At 42.1% G+C, this 23,317-nt stretch overlaps 1 protein-coding gene across 2 annotated transcripts in view; it reads right to left on the minus strand.

Annotated features, from left to right (window-relative positions):
* The window catches only part of PTPRO (protein tyrosine phosphatase receptor type O), a 72,905-nt gene extending 49,900 nt beyond the window's left edge, over window positions 1–23,005 (minus strand). The window contains exons 1-5 of one of the 2 annotated variants that reach the window (XM_066590711.1): window positions 22,767–23,005; window positions 8,766–9,039; window positions 8,373–8,531; window positions 7,155–7,307; window positions 477–908 (exon numbers count right to left, since the gene is read on the minus strand). In XM_066590711.1, coding sequence (XP_066446808.1) covers window positions 477–908; window positions 7,155–7,307; window positions 8,373–8,531; window positions 8,766–9,039; window positions 22,767–22,841 — 1,093 coding nt within the window. In that variant the 5' untranslated portion in view covers window positions 22,842–23,005. The remainder of the gene's footprint in view (window positions 1–476; window positions 909–7,154; window positions 7,308–8,372; window positions 8,532–8,765; window positions 9,040–22,766) is intronic. The other variant, XM_066590712.1, reaches the window with a different exon arrangement.
* Window positions 23,006–23,317: the final 312 nt, after the last annotated feature.

The following is a 23,317-nucleotide window of genomic DNA, read 5'->3' on the forward strand; positions in this document are numbered from 1 at the left end:
GCTGGGCTGTTGGCTGGTATGGCATGTATGGCCAGGCTCTTGGCTGGTAAGGTAGGTATGGCCGGTATGGCAGGGCTCATGGCTGGTATGGCAGGTGTGGCCAGTATGGCAGAATATTTAGCTGTTATTGCCAGTATGGCAGGTATGGCTGGGCTCTTGGATGGTATGGCAGGTGCGGCTGGGCTTTTGGCTGGTATGGTAGGTAAGGCCAGTATGGCAGGGCTCATGGCTGGTATGGCCGATATGGCAGATAGGGCTGGGCTTTTGGCTGGTATGGCAGGTATTGCCGGTATAGCTGGACTCTTGACTGGTATGGCAAGGCCCTATGGCTGGTATGGCAGATATAGCCGGTGTGGCTGGGCTCTTGGCTGAGGCTCGTGAAGGTATTTATTGGAATTTTGGAAGAGAATATTCTTTTGGACTTGACAACATTTTTAAGTGTTTGGACAACACAGACATTGAGAACTCATACATACCATCCCTCTGGATGTAGATGTTGAAGCCATCAAAGGCGGTCGGTGGCTTTGGCGGGAGCCAGCTGACTAGGAGTCTGAATCTGAGAAGAGCAGTTGGATCATGGGTGGCCTCAGACGAGGAGATTATTAGAGTTTGATTGTCATAGTCGGGTGGAATCTCATTCACAAATCCCTCATTGTCTGCTGTCACACTTTCGTTCACCCACCAGTACGGTCGTGATGTCGTCACGAGGTCTGATGCTTTATAGTCGCTCCAGTTATGGGAAGACATGACTGCAGAGCTCTCAAACTGATCCTCCAACATCTCCGCTTTCTCTGTGACTGGATTGGATTCAATATGTCCAGAATGAAGGAAACCAACAGGTGTCTCCTCAACGTGGCTCTCGTTCAGCACTAACACTTGTATGGTGAGGTTTCTTGGTGGGAAGGGAGCTAAAGACAAAATATTACAGTTATATGATATAGTGCCCAGTGGTACGTTATATATGTGTGCTGCCAGTTTTATAATGTGCCATATAGCACTATATTATATATGTAGAGCAGTGTAGTACAGTAGTAATGTCATTAGGTCATGTATTTAGTGTAGTATAGTAAAGGAAGTAATTTCATATAAAAATGCATATAGGGTAGTCTAGTATAGGGCGGTGTAGTATAGTAGTAATGTCATATAGTCATGTATATAGTGTAGTATAGTAGAGGTAGTAATGTCATATAGTAATGAATATAGTGTAGTATAATATAGGGTGGTGTAGTGCAGTAGTAATGTATATAGTACAGCATAGTATAGTATATGGCGGTGTAGTACAATAGTTAGTAATGTCACATACTTATTATGGTATAATGATATTGGTAAAGTGTCACCCAACTGTACCTTTCCACTGTCAACTATTCTGGACTAGGGAAAAGTTGAGTGGGTTCCTTAATATTCTTCTCTCCCCCTCCTCTTAACTAAAGTGAACTGTGGTATGCATGTGCCCTCAGGAAGTTCTTGATCATAATAGCATTAAAGTTAGCCAGTGACAGGGGGATGCTAATTAACCCCATGCCAGCGAGGATTGACACCTCTGGTATTTCACAGAAACATCCTGGCTCCGAGAGTCAGGAAAGGGTAAAATCTCTTAATAAGGAATTATTGGTCGTGTGAAGGAATTATAGCTCGATATGAATTATATTTTCAGAATCGGGCGAGCCAGCTGATTAAAACATCTAAATCTATAGAGGTGTGGGCCCCAGAACACCCACAAATGGTGTATCTGCATACCTGGGTATAATTTTCGGGTCATGCTTGGTATCGCTGAGTAGATAATATCATGACCAGAAATATGCCAGGCATATATTCCCAATCAGAGGATCTCCTGCAGAGATATGGCCGAAATAGGGAATTATGGTTTTTCCTCAGGAACGAACGCAATCATCCCACTCCTCTCAGAATGACCTCACAGGAGGCTTGGAGAGGTGTGTTCTGGGGAAACCTTAAAAACTAGGGGTCATACAGACCCAGTTGTCAGACTTTTGGAGATACGCTGTGGCATAACGACTTTCCCTTTTCTTCCCATGACTCCGCACAATTCTGAACCTTGGGCTGTACATACCAAATCTGGTATCTTTCTGTTATTTTCTTCCTTGTTTATTTTAAGTACTGTCTGTTATATATGCCTGTAAACGTTATCTCCACTGTAACATCCTTTTCTGTATATTTTTGTCCGTTTTAAAACAAACCATAACTCTGAAAATTGTGTTCATGATTCATAGTCTGGGTTCCAGCTTACCGGTGATAAAAGCTGGCGGTGGCAGTGAGTGTGTACAGATATTGTAGAGTGCTGGAGGCGTTTAGATCAGAGCAGGAAGGGGGGGGATCTGAGCTTCCGGTCTGCATGCGTGCAGAAGCCTGGAAAAGCAGAGTACTAATCCACCTGTATTCTAACGACTCCACACTTGCAACACTGCTAGAGTGATCGATCGAGGCTCTGCCATGACAAGTGGTCATAGCGGCAAGAGTGCTCAGAGTAATCGATCCGTGACAAATCAGTGATAGAGGTGGGATCGATTAGGTCCCCTCTCTCTCGCTGACACATATGCATGTAGAACACTAATAATGTGATATAGTCATGTATATACTATAGTATAGGGTGGTGTAGTATGGTAGTAATTTCATATAATCATGTATATATTATAGTATAGGGCAGTGTAGTACAGTACTGTCATATAGCCATGTATGTATTGAAGTATAGTATAGGGCGGTGTAGTACAGTAGTAATGTCATATAGTCATGTATATAGTACAGTATAGTATAGGGCGGTGTAGTACAGTAGTAATGTCATATAGTCATGTATTTAGTGAAGTATAGTATAGGGCGGTGTAGTACAGTAGCAATGTTATTATGTAGTAATGTACAACATATATATACATATAGTCATCTCTATAGTACAGTATAGTATAGGGTGGTGTAGTACAGTAGTGAGTAATGTATAAAGCGCATTGTCGTACAGTAGTAATGTTATATAGTCATGTATATAGTACAACATAGTATAAGACAGTGTAGTACATTAATAGTGTTAAATAGTCACGTATATAGTGAAGTATAGTATAAGGTGGTGTAGTACTGTAGTACTTTCATATAGTCATGTATATAGTACAGTATAGTATAGGGTTGTGTAGTACAGTAGTAATGTCATTATGTAGTAATGTACTACATATATATATACATATAGTCATGTCTATAGTACAGTATAGTATAGGGTGGTGTAGTACAGTAGTATTGTCATATAGTCATGTATACAGTAAAGTATAGTATAGGGTGGAGTAGTACAGTCGTAATGTATATGGTGAAGTATAGTATAGGGTGGTGTAGTACAGTAGTAATGTCATATAGTCATGTATATAGTGGAGTATAGTATCGGGCAGTGTAGTACAGTAGTAATGTCATATAGTCATGTATGTAGTGAAATATAGTATAGGGCGGTGTAGTACAGTAGTAATGTCATATAGTCATGTATATAGTGGAGTATAGTATCGGGCAGTGTAGTACAGTAGTAATGTCATATAGTCATGTATGTAGTGAAGTATAGTATAGGGCGGTGTAGTACAGTAGTAATGTCATATAGTCATGTATATAGTACAGTATAGTATAAGGGGTGTAGTACAGTAGTAATGTCATATAGTCATGTATATAGTGGAGTATAATATCGGGCAGTGTAGTACAGTAGTAATGTCTTATAGTCATGTATGTAGTGAAGTATAGTATAGGGCGGTGTAGTACAGTAGTAATGTCATATAGTCATGTATATAGTAAAGTATAGTATAGGGCGGTGTAGTACAGTAGTAATGTCTTATAGTCATGTATGTAGTGAAGTATAGTATAGGGCGGTGTAGTACAGTAGTAATGTCATATAGTCATGTATATAGTAAAGTATAGTATAGGGCGGTGTAGTACAGTAGTAATGCCATATAGTCATGTATATAGTGAAGTATAATATCGGGCAGTGTAGTACAGTAGTAATGTCATATAGTCATGTATATAGTAAAGTATAGTATAGGGCGGTGCAGTACAGTAGTAATGCCATATAGTCATGTATATAGTGGAGTATAATATCGGGCAGTGTAGTACAGTAGTAATGTCATATAGTCATGTATGTAGTGAAGTATAGTATAAGGCGGTGTAGTACAGTAGTAATGTCATATAGTCATGTATATAGTACAGTATAGTATAGGGTTGTGTAGTACAGTAGTAATGTCATTATGTAGTAATGTACTACATATATATATACATATAGTCATGTCTATAGTACAGTATAGTATAGGGTGGTGTAGTACAGTAGTATTGTCATATAGTCATGGTTACAGTAAAGTATAGTATAGGGTGGAGTAGTACAGTCGTAATGTATATGGTGAAGTATAGTATAGGGTGGTGTAGTACAGTAGTAATGTCATATAGTCATGTATATAGTGGAGTATAGTATCGGGCAGTGTAGTACAGTAGTAATGTCATATAGTCATGTATGTAGTGAAGTATAATATAGGGCGGTGTAGTACAGTAGTAATGTCATATAGTCATGTATATAGTGGAGTATAGTATCGGGCAGTGTAGTACAGTAGTAATGTCATATAGTCATGTATGTAGTGAAGTATAGTATAGGGCGGTGTAGTACAGTAGTAATGTCATATAGTCATGTATATAGTACAGTATAGTATACGGGGTGTAGTACAGTAGTAATGTCATATAGTCATGTATATAGTGGAGTATAATATCGGGCAGTGTAGTACAGTAGTAATGTCTTATAGTCATGTATGTAGTGAAGTATAGTATAGGGCGGTGTAGTACAGTAGTAATGTCATATAGTCATGTATATAGTAAAGTATAGTATAGGGCGGTGTAGTACAGTAGTAATGTCTTATAGTCATGTATGTAGTGAAGTATAGTATAGGGCGGTGTAGTACAGTAGTAATGTCATATAGTCATGTATATAGTAAAGTATAGTATAGGGCGGTGTAGTACAGTAGTAATGCCATATAGTCATGTATATAGTGAAGTATAATATCGGGCAGTGTAGTACAGTAGTAATGTCATATAGTCATGTATATAGTAAAGTATAGTATAGGGCGGTGTAGTACAGTAGTAATGCCATATAGTCATGTATATAGTGGAGTATAATATCGGGCAGTGTAGTACAGTAGTAATGTCATATAGTCATGTATGTAGTGAAGTATAGTATAAGGCGGTGTAGTACAGTAGTAATGTCATATAGTCATGTATATAGTACAGTATAGTATAAGGGGTGTAGTACAGTAGTAATGTCATATAGCCATGTATATAGTAAAGTATAGTATAGGGCGGTGTAGTACAGTAGTAATGTCATATAGTCATGTATATAGTGAAGTATAGTATAGGGCGGTGTAGTACAGTAGTAATGCCATATAGTCATGTATATAGTGGAGTATAATATCGGGCAGTGTAGTACAGTAGTAATGCCATATAGTCATTTATATAGTGAAGTATAGTATAGGGCGGTGTAGTACAGTAGTAATGTCATATAGTCATGTATATAGTACAGTATAGTATAAGGGGTGTAGTACAGTAGTAATGTCATATAGTCATGTGTATAGTAAAGTATAGTATAGGGCGGTGTAGTACAGTAGTAATGTCATATAGTCATGTATATAGTGAAGTATAGTATAGGGCGGTGTAGTACAGTAGTAATGTGATATAGTCATGTATATAGTGAAGTATAGTATAGGGCGGTGTAGTACAGTAGTAATGCCATATAGTCATGTATATAGTAAAGTATAGTATAGGGCGGTGTAGTACAGTAGTAATGTCTTATAGTCATGTATGTAGTGAAGTATAGTATAGGGCGGTGTAGTACAGTAGTAATGTCATATAGTCATGTATATAGTAAAGTATAGTATAGGGCGGTGTAGTACAGTAGTAATGCCATATAGTCATGTATATAGTGAAGTATAATATCGGGCAGTGTAGTACAGTAGTAATGTCATATAGTCATGTATATAGTAAAGTATAGTATAGGGCGGTGTAGTACAGTAGTAATGCCATATAGTCATGTATATAGTGGAGTATAATATCGGGCAGTGTAGTACAGTAGTAATGTCATATAGTCATGTATGTAGTGAAGTATAGTATAAGGCGGTGTAGTACAGTAGTAATGTCATATAGTCATGTATATAGTACAGTATAGTATAAGGGGTGTAGTACAGTAGTAATGTCATATAGCCATGTATATAGTAAAGTATAGTATAGGGCGGTGTAGTACAGTAGTAATGTCATATAGTCATGTATATAGTGAAGTATAGTATAGGGCGGTGTAGTACAGTAGTAATGCCATATAGTCATGTATATAGTGGAGTATAATATCGGGCAGTGTAGTACAGTAGTAATGCCATATAGTCATTTATATAGTGAAGTATAGTATAGGGCGGTGTAGTACAGTAGTAATGTCATATAGTCATGTATGTAGTGAAGTATAGTATAGGGCAGTGTAGTACAGTAGTAATGTCATATAGTCATGTATATAGTACAGTATAGTATAAGGGGTGTAGTACAGTAGTAATGTCATATAGTCATGTGTATAGTAAAGTATAGTATAGGGCGGTGTAGTACAGTAGTAATGTCATATAGTCATGTATATAGTGAAGTATAGTATAGGGCGGTGTAGTACAGTAGTAATGTGATATAGTCATGTATATAGTGAAGTATAGTATAGGGCGGTGTAGTACAGTAGTAATGCCATATAGTCATGTATATAGTGGAGTATAGTATAGGGCAGTGTAGTACAGTAGTAATGTCATATAGTCATGTATATAGTACAGTATAGTATAAGGGGTGTAGTACAGTAGTAATGTCATATAGTCATGTGTATAGTAAAGTATAGTATATGGCGGTGTAGTACAGTAGTAATGTCATATAGTCATGTATATAGTGAAGTATAGTATAGGGCGGTGTAGTACAGTAGTAATGTGATATAGTCATGTATATAGTGAAGTATAGTATAGGGCGGTGTAGTACAGTAGTAATGTCATATAGTCATGTATATAGTGGAGTATAGTATCGGGCAGTGTAGTACAGTAGTAATGCCATATAGTCATTACTACTGTACTACACTGCCCTATACTATACTACACTATATACAGAGATAGAAGATGGTGGTCCATCCGTCTGCTCACCGGTCCTGTGCTGCTGCGGTCTGTGTCCAATCCCACTGCTTTCCACTAAGGTGCTTTTATTAAAAGAGGCTTCAGACACCAGCTGGAAGGTGACGTTCCGGTAGCAGGTTCCCGGCAGCCAGTGATTAAACACTGTTTTACCCTTGAAGAAATCTGTAAATTATATTTAATACAACTTGTTAAAACAGAAAGGCTTTCCATTTCCTCTATGCAGAATGGTCAGAGGCGGGTGGAGAGCACCGGATGGACCCCCGGCCCCAGTAGAACAGACCTACATGAACTCCTTAGTGATGGCTAATACGTTTTTAGTGACTTCACTAATGGGCTTTACACATACATCTCTTTAAGGTGGTGGCTTGGCCGACTACTGACTAACTGCCAGGAGTGGAGACATGCCACAATTAATAGCAGGTGCAGCATGTAAGCAGATGACAAGTGAAGGGGGCTCCTCCTGTCACCCATCAGCACCCCATAATGTAATTAAAAGGTACCAATGGGTTTCCATGGTAACTGGAAACCTGAAAAAAGGTTATTAGACACCAAAAATGTAATAAAAGTTCTATAGAACACAGTGGTGCCATTAAAAAATAAAACTTGTCCCACAAGAAAGCAAGACCTCATACAGCTATGTCAACGAGTTATGACTCTTGCAATGCGACGATAAAAATTGCTAGATCCTTAAGGCACAAAATAGGCCGGTTTCACACGGCTGAGATTCCGGCGCAAGATTTGTGAGCTGCGAAACACAAATCTTGCAGGAATATGAACCCCATTCTTTTGAATGGGGTCATACACAAATCGTGGCATGTCCTATCTTTGGGCGTGTCCTCGCATTGCCCATTTTCAATGGGGGCAGTGGCAGCATCGCACTACATGCTGGGTGCTCGCGGTGAAATGCGATGTGAGGTTTCCCCATTGAAACCAATAGAAGACACTCCTGGCAGCTACATCGGAGGATCGCTACTTCCCCAAAGTGATGCGAGACAGCTTTAATAAAAAAAAGCCTCGCATCTGTGGTGAAATCGCATGTTGGTGAGTGCCATATCGGGCCAAGTTTCACGGCCCGATATTGCACTCACCCATGTCAAATTAGCCTAAGGGGTTATTGTAATCGTTTATTAAAAGTTGTTCTCCCTATGTAGATTATTTGTGTTCTTGTTATTACTATTATTGTTCTTCGGGTTATTGATATTAATCACATTATTACACCATACTCACCTTTGTATAACATTGTGCGGAAGTTGCTCCCTTCCCAATAACTAATGTTTACTCTCGTGAAGACGTTGAACTTTTCTGGATAGTAAACTTCAAACACAACTCCAGTTTCTGGTGACGGACTGTAATCATGGATGAGAACCCTGCTGACTGGAAGCGGCTCTGCAAGACGGACACAAGAGTTACTGGGAGTCTCAGGAGGGTGATCAATGATGTACAGTACTAGGATTCTGATAGGTTTCATACATTAAACAGCTGTACCCCGCACGATATGGGAAGAGAAGGCTGGGAGGACTACAACAGCCCCTATACCACATCGGAGAAGTGCTGAAGGCTGGACCCTTCCGTTAAGCTTTGGCCCTGGATGTGACCATTGCCAGCGGTAGACATACTTACTGGTCAGTACAGTCACTGATCTTGCCGGTCTTGAAGCCTGATTGGCATTGATCACCATTAATGTGATTATGTAATAAAGTCCGTGGTAAGTGGCATTGAAAACCAGAGGATTCGGCAATGAGCTGTTAAACTCTTCGAACTGGAAAAAGTAATTCTTAGATTCTCCAGTGATCTTCACAACATACACTGAGGATGAAGACATCACATCTGAGTCCTCCAGGGAGATAACAATGAGGTTGTCATCTGTGACCGTCACTTGGAACATGGAAGATTCCTAGAAGGAAATGTTCAGGAAATGAATGAAATGAAGTCTATTTGATTATCTATACAGTGTTCCTGCATCTATGTATTCTTCTGTACTACATGAACCATACCATCTTCTACCTGTACTACCTATACTGCTGTCTACCTATACTACATGTACCATACCATCCTCTACTTGTACTACCTGTACTGTACCATCCTCTACCTGTATGACCTGTACTATACCATCCTCTACCTGTACTACATGGACTATACTATCCTCTACTTACTTGTACTGCTTGTACTGTACCATCCTCTACCTGTATGACCTGTACTGTACCATCCTCTACCTGTATGACCTATACTGTACTGCCGTCCACCTGTACTACATGGACCATACCATCGTCTATCTGTACTATCTGTACTGTACTGCTAACTACCTATACTACTTGGACGATACCATCCTCTACTTGTACTACCTGTACAGTACCAACCTCTACCTGTATGACCTGTACTGTACCATACTCTAACTGTACTACCTCTACTGTACTGCCGTCTACCTGTACTACATGTACTATACCTGTACTACATGTAATGTACTGCCCTCTCTCCACTATAATACATGTCCTGTACTTCCTACTATCTGTACTACATGTACAGTACCGCCCTCTCTCTATACTGTACCACCCTCTACCTGTCCTATATGTACCATACCACCCTATACCTCTATTATCTATCCTGTTCCATCTACTACCTGTACTGCATGTACCATACCTCCATTTCTCTGTACTGTACTGCCCGCTACCTGTAGTACCTATCCTATACTGCCTTCTACCAGTACTACCTGTCATGCCGCCACCTACCTTTACTACATATACTATAGCACCTTCTACCTGTACTACCTGTCCTGTACCATCCTCTACCTGTTAAACATATACCATACCATCGTCTACCTGTACTATTTGTCCTACACCACACTCTACCTGTTTTGCATGTACCATACCATACTTTATGCTGCATAAAAGATGAGCGATGAAGCTCATCGCTCATCGTGCAGTTTAAACAGTGGCCATAGCGAATAGCTGCTGTGTTATCTCAATGGAGGTGGGCGGGGGAGCAATAGGAGAGAAATCTCCTGCACTGCCCCCTTGCTGGCTGCTCTGTGTGCGAGCCAGCTCTGCCAGCTCCCTGCAGGAGCACGGGAGCTCGGAAATGCAGGGATGAGCGTCAGGCATCATTTGCCCGACACTCGTCCTGTATAAATGGGCCTTAACAGAATGGTATTTAACAAGGAAAAATGCAAAGTCCTACATCTGGGCAAGAAAAATGAAAAAAGCACATACAGAATGGGAGGAATTGTGCTAACCAGCAGCACGTGTGAAAAAGATGTATACTATTAAATCACAGACTGAACTTGAGTCAACAGTGTGATGCAACAAAAAAGGCAAACACACAATTCTGGGATGTATTAAGAGAAGCATAGAGTCTAGATCAGTGTTTCTCAACTCCAGTCCTGAGGGACCCCCAACAGGTCATGTTTTCAGGATCTCCTATAGTAAGAAAACCTGTGGCAATGTCTCAGGCACTGACGATAATTACATCATCTGTGCAATACTGAGGACATCCTGAAAACATGACTTGTTGGAGGTCCCTGAGGACTGTTGAGAAATACTAGTCTAGATCACGTGAGGTAATTATCCCCCTCTACTCTTAGTCAGACCTCATCTGGAATACTGTGTCCAGTTCTGGGCACCCCACTTTAAAAAAAGACAAACTGGAGCAAGTTCAGAGAAGAGTTAGCAAGATGGTGAGCGGTCTGCAAATCATGTCCTATGAGGAACGGTTAAAGGATCTGGGAATGTTTAGCTTGCAGAAGAGAAGGCTGAGAGGAGACTTAATAGCTGTGTACAAATATCTGACACAGTGCAGAGGGATCAGCCCTATTCTCATTTGCACAAGGAAAGACTAGAAGCAATGGGATGGGAGGAGACTGAAAGGGAGGAGACACAGATTAAATATTAGACAGTGAGGGGGATCAAAGAGTGGAACAGGTTACCACGGGAGGTGGTGAGTATTCTTTCAATGGAAGTGTTCAAACAAAGGCTGGACAGACATCTGTCTGGGATGATTTAGTGAATCCTGCACGGAGCAGGGGGTTGGACCCGATGACCCTGGAGGTCCCTTCCAACTCCACCATTCTATGATTCTATGTGTAGTGTGTGTGTATATATATATTTTTATAGTATGTACATATGTGTAGTGTAAGCATGTATGTCTGCATGTCTGCAGTGTGTGTATGTATAGTGTGTACATATGTGCAATGTGTGCATGCATTTCTGCATGTCTGTAGTCTGCATGTATAGTATAGTGTGTACATTTGTGTAGGGTTTGCATTTATATATGCATGTTTGCAGTGTGTGTGTATATATAGTGTGTACATATGTGTAATGTGTTCGTGTATATGTGCATGTCTTTAGTGTGTATGTATAGTGTGTACATATGTGTAGTCTGTGCATATATATATGCATGTCTGCAGTATGTACATATGTATAGTGGTTCCCAGGGGGCAGCCAAACATCAATGGGTTTTAATTAGATTGCAGGTTGTAAGTAGTTTCTAGTAGCCGAGCTGCGGCCCGCTTGTCTCATAGATGATGTTGGGGGTCACGTGTTCTTTTCATTGATAGTCCCTATCATCATGATGCCTTGTGTCACACGGACTGCACTGGGACTGGTTGTCATTTTGGGGAGGTTTGAGAAGAACGTCTTTTGGTCAAAGAAGCCATTTTAGGGTATGTTTACACTCAGTGAAATCTGTGCAGACTTGCAGTAAATTCTGCAGCAATATCCACACCAATTGCGAGGGGCTACAATGCTATATTGGCAAGGTGCTTCAATCCACCATTAGTGAGGGGCTACAATCCACCAATGGTGAATAGTTACAATCCACTAATGGTGAGGGGCTACAATTCACCTATGGTGAGGGGCTACAATCCAGCTATGGTAAGGAGCTACAATCAATACAATGGCAGGGGCTACAATCCAGTAATGGTGAGGGGCAACAGTCCACCAATGGTGTTAGAATCCACCAATGGCGAAGGGATCACAATCCACTAATGGCTAGGGGCTACAATCCACCAGTGGCGAAGGGCTATAATCCAGATTTCTAGCATTAGTCCCCTTATTGGTCAGACTTACAGTGTTAGTCCCCCATATTGGTCAGACTTCTCGCATGAGTCCTCTTATTGGTTAGACCTCTAGCATTTGTCACCATACAGTTTAGAAGAGTTTGGCTATTTTTTATATTAAATGTATCTCTACTAACTATTCTGCAGGTTCTAACTGTACTAACCCCTCCCACTGCTCCACTCCCATTTTCATTACTGAGTCCCAGGTTACTGTCTTCCCCCCTATCTCTCTAGTTGCCCATCAGTCCCTAGTTTAAACCCTCCTCCAACCTTCTAGTGATCTTCTCCCCCAGCACAGCTGCCTCCTCCCTATTGAGATGCAACCCATCCCTAGGGTAAAACCTGTAACCAACAGCAAAGTCAGCCCAGTCCTCCAGGAACCCAAACCCCTCTTCAGTGCACCAACTCTGGAGCCACTTGTGTACCTCCATAATCTCCCACTGCCTTTCTGGTGTGGCACGTGAAACAGTTTGTGAGGAGACGACTTGTGAGTAGACTGTGCTGTATGTACTGTATATGTGCTGTATATGTGCTGTGTGTGTAATGTATATGTTTATGTAGTGTGTATGTGTGAGGATGCAGGCATACTCACCTAGCCGCAATGCTGCCCTGCTTCTCCACATCGCTGCCCTGCTTCTCCACGCTGCTGCTCTGCCTCCCTGCTCCGGTATTATGACGGAGCCCTAAGGGTTCCCGTACACCCATGAGCGGTACCTTGCAGCCGACATTCATGTAAGTTTTCGTCGGATCGTTTCCAACGAACACTTACATCTCGTGTATAGGACGTGGTGCGATTTTTGACCAAAAGATTTGTCAGAAAAACGCGTCTTATAAACGGAAAATTAGGTATTTACTAGTACTGTCTAAAAGCTAGACAGTTGAAACTTAGCCTATTAACGTGTAGTGGCCCGAAGTCTATATTTCTGGCCCCAACCATACATGTTAGTTCTTTAATGTGGATGCACTGTGCAAAGTGTCTTGTCTGCTGTTATGTGTATTGCACAGCTGCAGCATGTAAGAGGTTAATGTCTGAAAGTGGCAGGGATATGTCTGGAAATGTATCAATATCTGTCTTGTCACATGATGTTTGTACCCTATAAATATGAGTGATTGAGATGTGTCTGGGAGCAGTCTTTCATCATCTTCTACGGTTGTGAGTAGAGTAGGAGTGCCGGCCACATGGGGATGCCTTCAACCCTCATGTGATGAAGTGATGGAAGAGGAAGAAAGGTGTCCTGAGGCCTTCTATACCAGGAACCACCTCTGAAGAATGAGTGAAGTGAGGAGTCTGCTGTACAGAGCTGTCTTCAAATACTGAGTGTCTGTGGAGTGTTCCTACCCCCATCCTCCCCTGTAGTGCTTCATTTCCAGGAGCGGTACCTAACAAATAACGTGGACTATAGGACTGGTGTCATCCTGTGTCTCCTCCCTGACCTCACATTCTCTATCTTGCCTGCACTGGTGTGTAAAGATGTAATCTGCAAAGGTCCAAGTAAAGGTTTCCAGTCACTGCGCGCTCCCAGTGATTGAGGTATTCAAAATTAACTGTGTGTGTGGACTCTCTTACTTAACCGCCGAGGATTGGCTGGTGCAAAAGGAACAGTGGCGTCACACTGACAACTCATCTAGTCCACTACATCTATTCAGGTAACCGCCACCCGGCGTTGCCTGGAAGAGGCCTAGCGGTGCCTTGGCCATGATCCTGTGCGTCCCTCCAGGGAGGAGTCTGGTAGAGCCACCGTGAGAAGTGCCACCTCTACCCCCGCCAGCTCCTCAGCATGGGCCTCGTGTCTTGGTCACTGTTGGGGCACCACAAATGCTTCAGGGCGTACAGTTAGCTCATGGAGGTTCGGGTTTGTATGCAGCAGGATCAGGACCTGATCATCAATTCTGACAGTGGCTTGATACACTGCCTGTCAGATCAACCTATAATGTTGGGGGCTCCCACCCCCTCCCCTTGTCCATAGCCAGCAATGGGTGGGACAGAGCGGAACTCTGCCGGAGTTGTGGAGAGAGGCAGAGAGCCAGTGAGGGGGAGGGGGGGACGGACTGCTTAGATGGAGGAGTATATTGGCCGGCCGTGAAAACGCCGACATATATACGCTTGTGTAAATAAGCCCAAACTTTGTAGTAATCTTACTGACCCATAAAATAAAGTTATCCCATCATTTTTGCTGCAGTTTGTATGCCATATAAACAAGACCCCCCAAAAATGGTGAAAAAAATTCAGTACATTATAAGCACACTAAATAGTGCCATTGAAAAATACAATTCGTCCCGGAAACAAACAAGAAGCCCTTAGATAGCTACGTTGAAAAATAAATTAGGATATTTTGAAAGTGGGGAGGAGGAAAACGAAAATGAAAAAAAAATGGAACACTTCCACAAGTTTGCAAAGTTGGCGGATGAGGCGGATACCATTATAGGATCTGCTGCAACATGATGTCTACTTCAGTAAGAAGGGGAATGGGAAACAGGGCAGGCTAGACAGGTCCTGGTAGTGGGGGAACAGACAGGGCAATCTGCCACACAGACCGGGATTGTTGAACGGTGTGTTGCCTTCCTGGTGCTCGAGTTTGACACATTGCGGTTGACAGATTACTGGGAGGGGCTGGTGAGGATCCAATAGTCATGGTGCACATTGGCACCAATGACAAAGTTAGAGGTAGGCAGAAGGTTAATCGATGCATGTAAACGCTCCCATCTTCCACTCTTTGGCTGAACAAGGATTTTAAGGTGAGTTTAAAATCCATTGTTCAGCCGGAGAGAGATAACAGGGATGCTGAGTTGTGCACAGGAGTCGGAGATTACATTGTATTCTGCTGACAACCCGTGCGAGTACAAGGGATCTTTTTGCAGAGCTCAGACCACATGCTGCACCCTGCAAAAAGATCCCGGAGGCCCTTTTAGATGCAAATGAAGCTAATAATGTGTTGATGGACATTAGTGTACATTACCACTTTATGCAAAACAATCGCTAAAACTGTCAATCTTTCAATCGTTTGAAAGATTGTCTTTGCGTGTAAATGGGCCTTTATGCCAAAAGTTTGACCAATAAGGGGACTGATGTTAGAAGTCTGACCAATAAAGTAGATGAACTAGAAGTAATAATGTCTGAAAAAAATTACGACGTAATGGAAACAACGAAGACCTGGCTGGATGAAAGCTGTGACTGGGCGGTGAACTTACAGGGTTACAGTCTGTTTAGAAGGGATCGTAAAAAATGGAAAGGGGGGGTGTCTTGTTTTAATGTAAAATCATCTTTAAAGACCAAATCATGGGAAGATATATGAAAGGGAAATGAACATGTGGGGTCTCTATGGGTGGAAATACATGGAGGAAAAACAATAATAAAACCCTCATAGGCATTTTCTATAGACACCAAATATAACAGAAGCCCCTGAAAATCTAATTTTGAGGCAAATAGAAGAAGCAGCAAATCCCAATGAGGTAATTATTATGGGGGACCTTATCTGGATATAAACTGGGGAGCCAAAACCCTCGGATCTCATAAAGGTATCACGTTTCTGTCAATTACTAAAGATAATTACCTTACTAAACTTGTACAGGACCTGACTAGAGGGACGGCCATTGTGGACCTATTAACCAACAGACCTGACAGAATAAACCATACTGACTGGAATAATGTCCTCAAAAATAAGAGTACGGACAATAAATGGGAGATGCTTAAAAACATCCTAATTACTTACTGTGAGAGCTTCATACCTTACAGAGAGGATATAAGACTCTGTAATGGGAGAATACCAATGTGGCTCAATAAAGATGCAAAAGGGGCAATAAACAGCAAAAGGAAAGTGATCAAACTAAAATAAATAAAACAAGACGTCAGCAAAGAAGCACTGCATAAAGGGTTGGTATATAATATGAGAATGCTTGGTCTGGGTGAGAATGTGGGTAAGTTACTGGTTCAGTGATAGTAAGCAGAGGGTGGTTATAAATGGTACATACCCTGATTGAGTCCCTGTTACTAGTGGGGAACCACCGTGGGCTGCATTGGAGGTGTTACTAGTGGAGTACCACTAGGGGCAGTATTAGAGAGGTCACTGTTACTAGTGGGGTACCACTAGGGGCAGTATTAGAGATGCCACTGTTACTGGTGGGGTACCACAGGGGGCAGTATTAGAGAGGTCACTGTTACTAGTGGGGTACCACAGGGAGCAGTATTAGAGGGGTCACCACTACTAGTGGGATATCACAGGGGGCAGTAGTGGGCCCCTGTTCTTATTAATGTATTAATGACCTGGTAGAAGGATTGCACAGTAAAATATCAATATTTGCAGATGACACAAAACTATGTTAAGAAATTAACGAGGACACACAACGATTGCAAGAGGGTCTGGATAAGTTGGGGTTTGGGCAGAAAATCGGCAAATGAGGGGTAACACTGATAAATGTAAGGTTCTGCACATGGGATGGATATACATGTCACCATTATACACTGGGAAACCACTGGGAAACACTGACATGGAAAAGAAATTGGGGATTTTATAACTATAAGCTTAACTGGAGCAAACAGCGTCAGGCAGCTGCTGCCAAGGCAAAAAAAGGTCATTTTCCCCATTTAAGGAAAAAAAAAACTGGCAACCTGAATAATCCCTGGATCACCGACCCTTCTGCAATCAGTGATATGTAATATTGTAACACTCGAGCCCTCTTATACTCTTATATCGTATCACCTTCACCGTGTCCTCAGGAAAGAGTTCCATAGTCTCACTGCTCTTACAGTAAAGAACCCCCTTCTATGTTGTGTGGAAACCTTCTTTCCAGTCTCACAGAGGGCGGACCGGATTCTGTGTATGGGAGGCCCGCAGAAGATTCTGGCTGTGAGCCTGGCTGGCGACCCTGCGTACCTGTTTTTTCTGTAATGTGCATGACCACAGAGGCTCGCCATCGGTCATACACAGTACAGGTTTTTTTTTTTTAATGGTTGTATTTCCCACGCCGTCGCTTAACAATGATGAATTACCAACAGCGCATGCGCAGTGTTTATGGCGTATGGGGTGCATGTTGGAAAACCTCCACTGATTTCAATCGAGGCGGCCCCCGCAGAGTCCACAACAAAATATAGCATACTGCCAATTTTCCTCCCCTCACGGAATACGCAATTCGTATCCATATACGAGTGAAAAGCGAAAGTAAACGCTTTTCAATACCTGCGTTTTGACGCAGATCCCCCGCACGATAGCTGATCGCTGATTCTGTAATTGGAATCCACGCATGTGAGCCCGGCTTAATTCAGGAAGAAGTGCAAAACAGTTTTAAGAAGATTGAAACAGACAAATCACCAAGTCCTGATGGCATACACCCCTGGGTACTAAGGGAATTAAGTAATGTGATACAGAGACCTTTGTTTCTTATATTTAAGGACTCTTTAGTGACGGGGTCTATTCCACCGGATTGGCGCATATCCAATGTAGTGCCGATATTCAAAAAGGGGTCAAAATGTGACCATGGAAACTACAGGCCAGTAAGTCTGACTTCTATTGTGGGTAAAATGTTTGAAGGGTTTCTAAGAGATGCTATCCTGGAGGACCTCAAGGAAAATAACTGTATAACTCTGTATTAGCATGGGTTTTACGAGAAATCGCTCCTGGCAAACCAACCTGATCAGTTTCTACGAGGAGGTAAGTTCTAGACTAGACTGGGGAGAGTCATTGGATCTTGTGTATCTGGACTTTTCCAAAGCATTTGATACTGTGCTGCATAAAAGGTTGGTATATAAGATGAGAATGTCTGGTCTGGGCGAGAATGTGTGTAAATGGGTAAGTAACTGGTCAGTGATAGACAGCAGTGGGGGTTATAATGGTACATACTATGATTGGGTCACCATTACTAGCGGGGTACAACAGGGTGCGGTATTGGAGGGGGTCATCATTACTCATGGGGTACCACAGGGGGCAGTTTTGGAAGGATCATCATTACTAGTAGGGTATCACAGGGGGCAATATTGGAGGGGTCACTGTCACTAGTGGAGTACCACAGGGGGCAGTATTGGAAGGATCATCATTACTAGTGGGGTACCACAGGGGGCAGTATTGGAGGGGTCACTATTGCTAGTGGGGTACCACATGGGGGCAGTATTTTATCCTATTTTTTAAAATATATGTATTAATGACCTGGTAGGATTGTACAGTAAGATATCAATATTTGCAAATCATACAAAACTAGAGATCTCTGCCATCATCTATTATACCCAGGACTGTAACAAGGGAGCGCTCTAATAACTATGTATAGATATATCAGGGGTCGGTACAGAGATCTCTCCCATCATCTATTATACCCAGGACTGTAACAAGGGGGCGCTCTCTACATCTAGGGGAAAGAAACTACAACGGGCTGGAGTCGGCAGATGTAACTCGAGCAGTTTGTTATAACTCAGGCCTAGTCACGTTATTGCAGTAGACAGATCACACAAAGGGTGGCTAGAAATCACAGTAGTAAAAGTTCCACGTGACGCCAGTGCCTCATAGTATCAAGTAATGAGGAAAGTACTCGAAGAGCTTTGGTGAAACCGGAGGCACATGGTTTACTTGACACTTGAAAGATCATGAAACAGTTCACCCTTTGCAGATGTTACAAATAACAACAACTTCAAAAGTTTTGCTGGTTACACATGTATCAGGCATTAACTCCTTACTCTCTCTCCGTTAGGGAAGATGCGCCCACCAGTCTAAGTTATCTGGTGGCTGCTTTGGATGGTTGTTCATAGAGGAATAGAGGAATGGAGGGAAGCTAACGGTCTCTCACTTTCTTTACTAGACACGCCAACTTCTGACCTAGCCGGAATAATATCCACTCACAATCTCTAGGTCTGTCCTTTTTCTTGGGTCTGCAGAGTCTGCCCTGGCTTGTTTCCACAATTAGGCATGGAGGAAAAAGACTCTCTCACGGCTGCCTCCACGTTTCGTCTTTCACCCTTTTTCTTGGAGGATTCCCGAGCTAAACCCAGGCTGGACTCTACCTTTGCTTGGCTCAGACTGGCTTGTCTGAGCCTAAGCTTGGCTCTTCACGTCCTTCCTCTCTGACTACATTTTTACTTCTCCTCTTCTCTCAAGCCTGACTAAACATAACCCCACCCCTTGACCAATTCTAACTCAGACTCGGACAAGTGACAAGACACAGAGCAGGTTAGCATGATGGGGTACAGACATACACAAGTTAGACAACACTGACATACCTCCTACATAGACACACATAGACATTCCACATGAGGTAGCTGAATAAGTGCTGTGGGGGCCCTAACTCTGGGCCACTACAAAGGTTTCTGCACAACATAGAAGGAGGTTCTTTACTGTAAGAGCAGTGAGACTGTGGAACTCTCTCCTGAGGAGTTGGTGATGGTGATACGATATAAGAGTATAAATTCTGGACGTCTCTCTTGAGTGTTACAATATTACATATTACATCATTCATTACTCAGAAAGGTCGGTAATCCGGGGATTATTCTGATTGCCAGAATGGAGTCAGAAAGGATTTTTTTGCCTTAAATGAGGAACATTGTATTCTACCTCATTGGGGTTTTTTTTTGCCTTCCTCTCGATCAGCATTGGGGGTAACAGGCTGAACAGCATGGACGGGGGGCTTTCTTTGGCCTTAGATATTATACTAAGCAATATTAAACTGTGCCAGCTTTATCATAGTGGCTCTGCTAAATGATGGATATGTCAAATTTTAAGACTGTCTAGTCCAAGTTTAGACCACTTATAAATTGGCTTAGTTTCCGCCAAATTTATGGTGCATTTTGCAGCAATTTTGCGCAATGTTAGGTGCAATTTAGGTCACGCCCTTTTTCCTGACAGATTAGAAAAAGTGACTGGAAGTTTATAAAAACAGTAAATGTGCTGCACAGCACGTAAGTCAGTATCCTGGCCTAATTTGCACCAGAAAATTGTTGCATAGTAAATAAGCCCGGATGTCTCCCAGCTCTTTGCCAGGCGGCTCACGTCTTGTTTCTCCACGTGTATATGTATCACGTGTATAAGGCTTGTTTCTCAACATATATATATATATATATATATATATGTATCATGTGTATAAGGCGTGTTTCTCCACGTGTATATGTATATGTATCGTGTATAAGGCGTGTTTCTCCACATGTGTATGTATCATGTGTATAAGGCGTGTTTCTCCATGCGTATATGTACATGCATCATCTGTATTAGGCGTGTGTTTCTCCACGTGTATATAAGGTGTATTTCTCCAGGTGTATATGTATATGTATCATGTGTATAAGATGTGTTTCTCCAAGTGTATATGTATATGTATCATGTGTATAAGGCGTGTTTCTCCACGTGTATACGTACATGCATCATGTGTATTAGGCGTGTTTCTCCACGTGTATATAAGGTGTGTTTCTCCAAGTGTATATGTATATGTATCATGTGTAAAGGGTGTGTTTCTCCACGTGTATATGTATAATGTGTATAAGGTGTGTTTCTTCATGTGTATATGTATCATGTGTATAAGGTGTGTTTCTCCACGTGTATATGTATATGTATCCTGCATATAAGGTGTGTTTCTCCACGTGCATATGTATATGCATCATGTGTATAAGGCATGTTTCTCCACGTGTATATAAGGTGTGTTTCTCTACGTGTATATGTATCACGTATATAAGGTGTGCTTCTCCACATGTATATGTATATGTATCCTGTGTATAAGGTGTGTTTCTCCACGTGTATATAATGTTTGCTTCTCCACGTGTATATGTATATGCATCATGTATATAAGGTGTGTTTCTCCACGTGTATATGTATCATGTGTATAAGGCATGTTTCTTCACGTGTATATAAGGTGTGTTTCTCCACGTGTATATGTATCATGTGTATAAGGCATGTTTCTTCACGTGTATATAAGGTGTGTTTCTCCACGTATATATGTATATGTATCATGTGTATAAGGCATGTTTCTTCACGTGTATATAAGGTGTGTTTCTCCACGTGTATATGTATATGCATCATGTATATAAGGTGTGTTTCTCCACGTGTATATGTATCATGTGTATAAGGCATGTTTCTTCACGTGTATATAAGGTGTGTTTCTCCACGTGTATATGTATCATGTGTATAAGGCATGTTTCTTCACGTGTATATAAGGTGTGTTTCTCCACGTATATATGTATATGTATCATGTGTATAAGGCGTGTTTCTCCATGTGTATATGTATCATGTGTATAAGGCGTGTTTCTCCACGTGTATATGTATCATGTGTATACGGCATGTTTTCCACGCTCATATGTTTAGTGTGTATAAGGGCTTATTCACATTGCAGTCCCGATACGGAGCATTGTTGAGTTTTAAAATTACTGCAGGAAGACAGGGCCGGCCGACCTTTTGCGCACGTAGTTTAGCTACTAGCGGATAAGATAGGGCAGGTCATATCTGTTCCCAGTCATGCAAATCAAGGCTGGGAAAACAGGTGGTGGGGAAAATAACCTGAAATCCCACAGAGATCAGTGCTTTCATCTTGTCCCTTTATACGGGCGTGATTATCACAGGGAGAAAACCACGCTAAACTGAAGCCGCCCCCAATAATCCCAATCTTGCACATTGTGGCCTGGGACAGAGAATGTAATGGCCTCAGCATATATGGTACATTGACTCCCCCAGGCCGGCGCTTTATAGGTTACAGCCTTCCGTCTTATTATAACATTCCAGAGTCAAGATGCTTCATTATTAAAGAAAACAGGAGGGTGAAGGGTCGCGGCACATCCCAAACCAGCAGATTATGCACCTCGCCTCCCTCTCGATTCTTCATTAATATTTGTGCTCCATAATGCCACACAACAGAGATACGAATGTGCCATACAATGCCCATATAACACACACGTGTGATCGTATGATTGTTATATCACTGGATATAATAGTGCCATACATTAAAACAAGTAATAGAAGTTCCCACGTGACTAGACTTTGCTGCTTTAGGGCAGTTTTTATCTCTGACCATCAAAGTATCAGCTCTGGCATTGGAGATGGATTTAGTACTGGATCTTGAGCTATTGGATGTGGATCTAGTATTGGATTTTAGGCTATTGGATGTGGATCTAGTATTGGATTTTGGGCCATTGGATGTGGATCTAGTATTGGATTTTGGGCCAATGAATGTGGATCTAGTTTTGGATCTTGGGCCTTAAGCTGAGTCTTTCCATGGTGATATTATACAATATCATTACATATAGTAGTCCTACTTGTGTCTCAAACCAATGCAGGGCAACATACATACTGAGAAGCAACAGAAAGGGACAGGTGAGGAGTAACACACAGTCTTTGGAGCCAATGGGGTAGTAAGCAGGGTGGGTAACATGTAGAATGTGGAAGGATATCAGATAGGGTGGGCAGGAGGTATTAAACCAAGTGTGAGGGGTAACACTCGGGGTTGGTGGGGGCTGAATGCTCAATCAATAGGAAGACATGAAGAAGTGGAAAATTTCAACAAATGTAAAACTTTAAATCTAGAAGCATTATAACAAAACCCCATAAACCTCTGACACCCCCCTCTACTCCACACACAGCAGCCCCCCGATCTACAGTGGATGATGGGAGTTGTCTTACCCGCAGCAGGAGCAGCAGACAGAGGAGCACAGGAGGCATTGAGCTGCAGGCTCCTGCCCTTCTCTCAGCAACCATTGAAGGGAAATGTCAGCCGACAGACAATAGACGGATCCCCAGATGTGTGCGGCTGTCAGTCAGGGAGTCACATGGGGGCAGCTGGGAGGATGAGGACGGGGGGCTGCAGGGATTACCCGAATCTCAGATGCTACAAATAGCCTTATTCCATCAGCAAGAGATGAATGTGCTGAAGCAGCTCAGCCTCTCTTCCCTCCTCTTCCAGAGCATCAATGTGAGGACCAGGAACGAGCGCCCTCCCCGTAATGACATCATTCTCTGCCAGGCAAACTACTCCAGCCAGTGCTGCTGCCAATCACAGTGCACTGAATACCATGAACTACACACACCCAACCTTCACTGTATACCATGCACTGCACACACCCAACCTTTACAGTATACCATGCACTGCACACACCCAGCCTTTACTGTATACGATGCACTGCACACACCTAACCCACTGTATACCATGCACTGCACACACCCAACCCACTGTA

Source organism: Eleutherodactylus coqui, chromosome 2 (assembly GCF_035609145.1).
Source record: "Eleutherodactylus coqui strain aEleCoq1 chromosome 2, aEleCoq1.hap1, whole genome shotgun sequence".
Classification (NCBI taxonomy): Eukaryota; Metazoa; Chordata; class Amphibia; order Anura; family Eleutherodactylidae; genus Eleutherodactylus; species Eleutherodactylus coqui.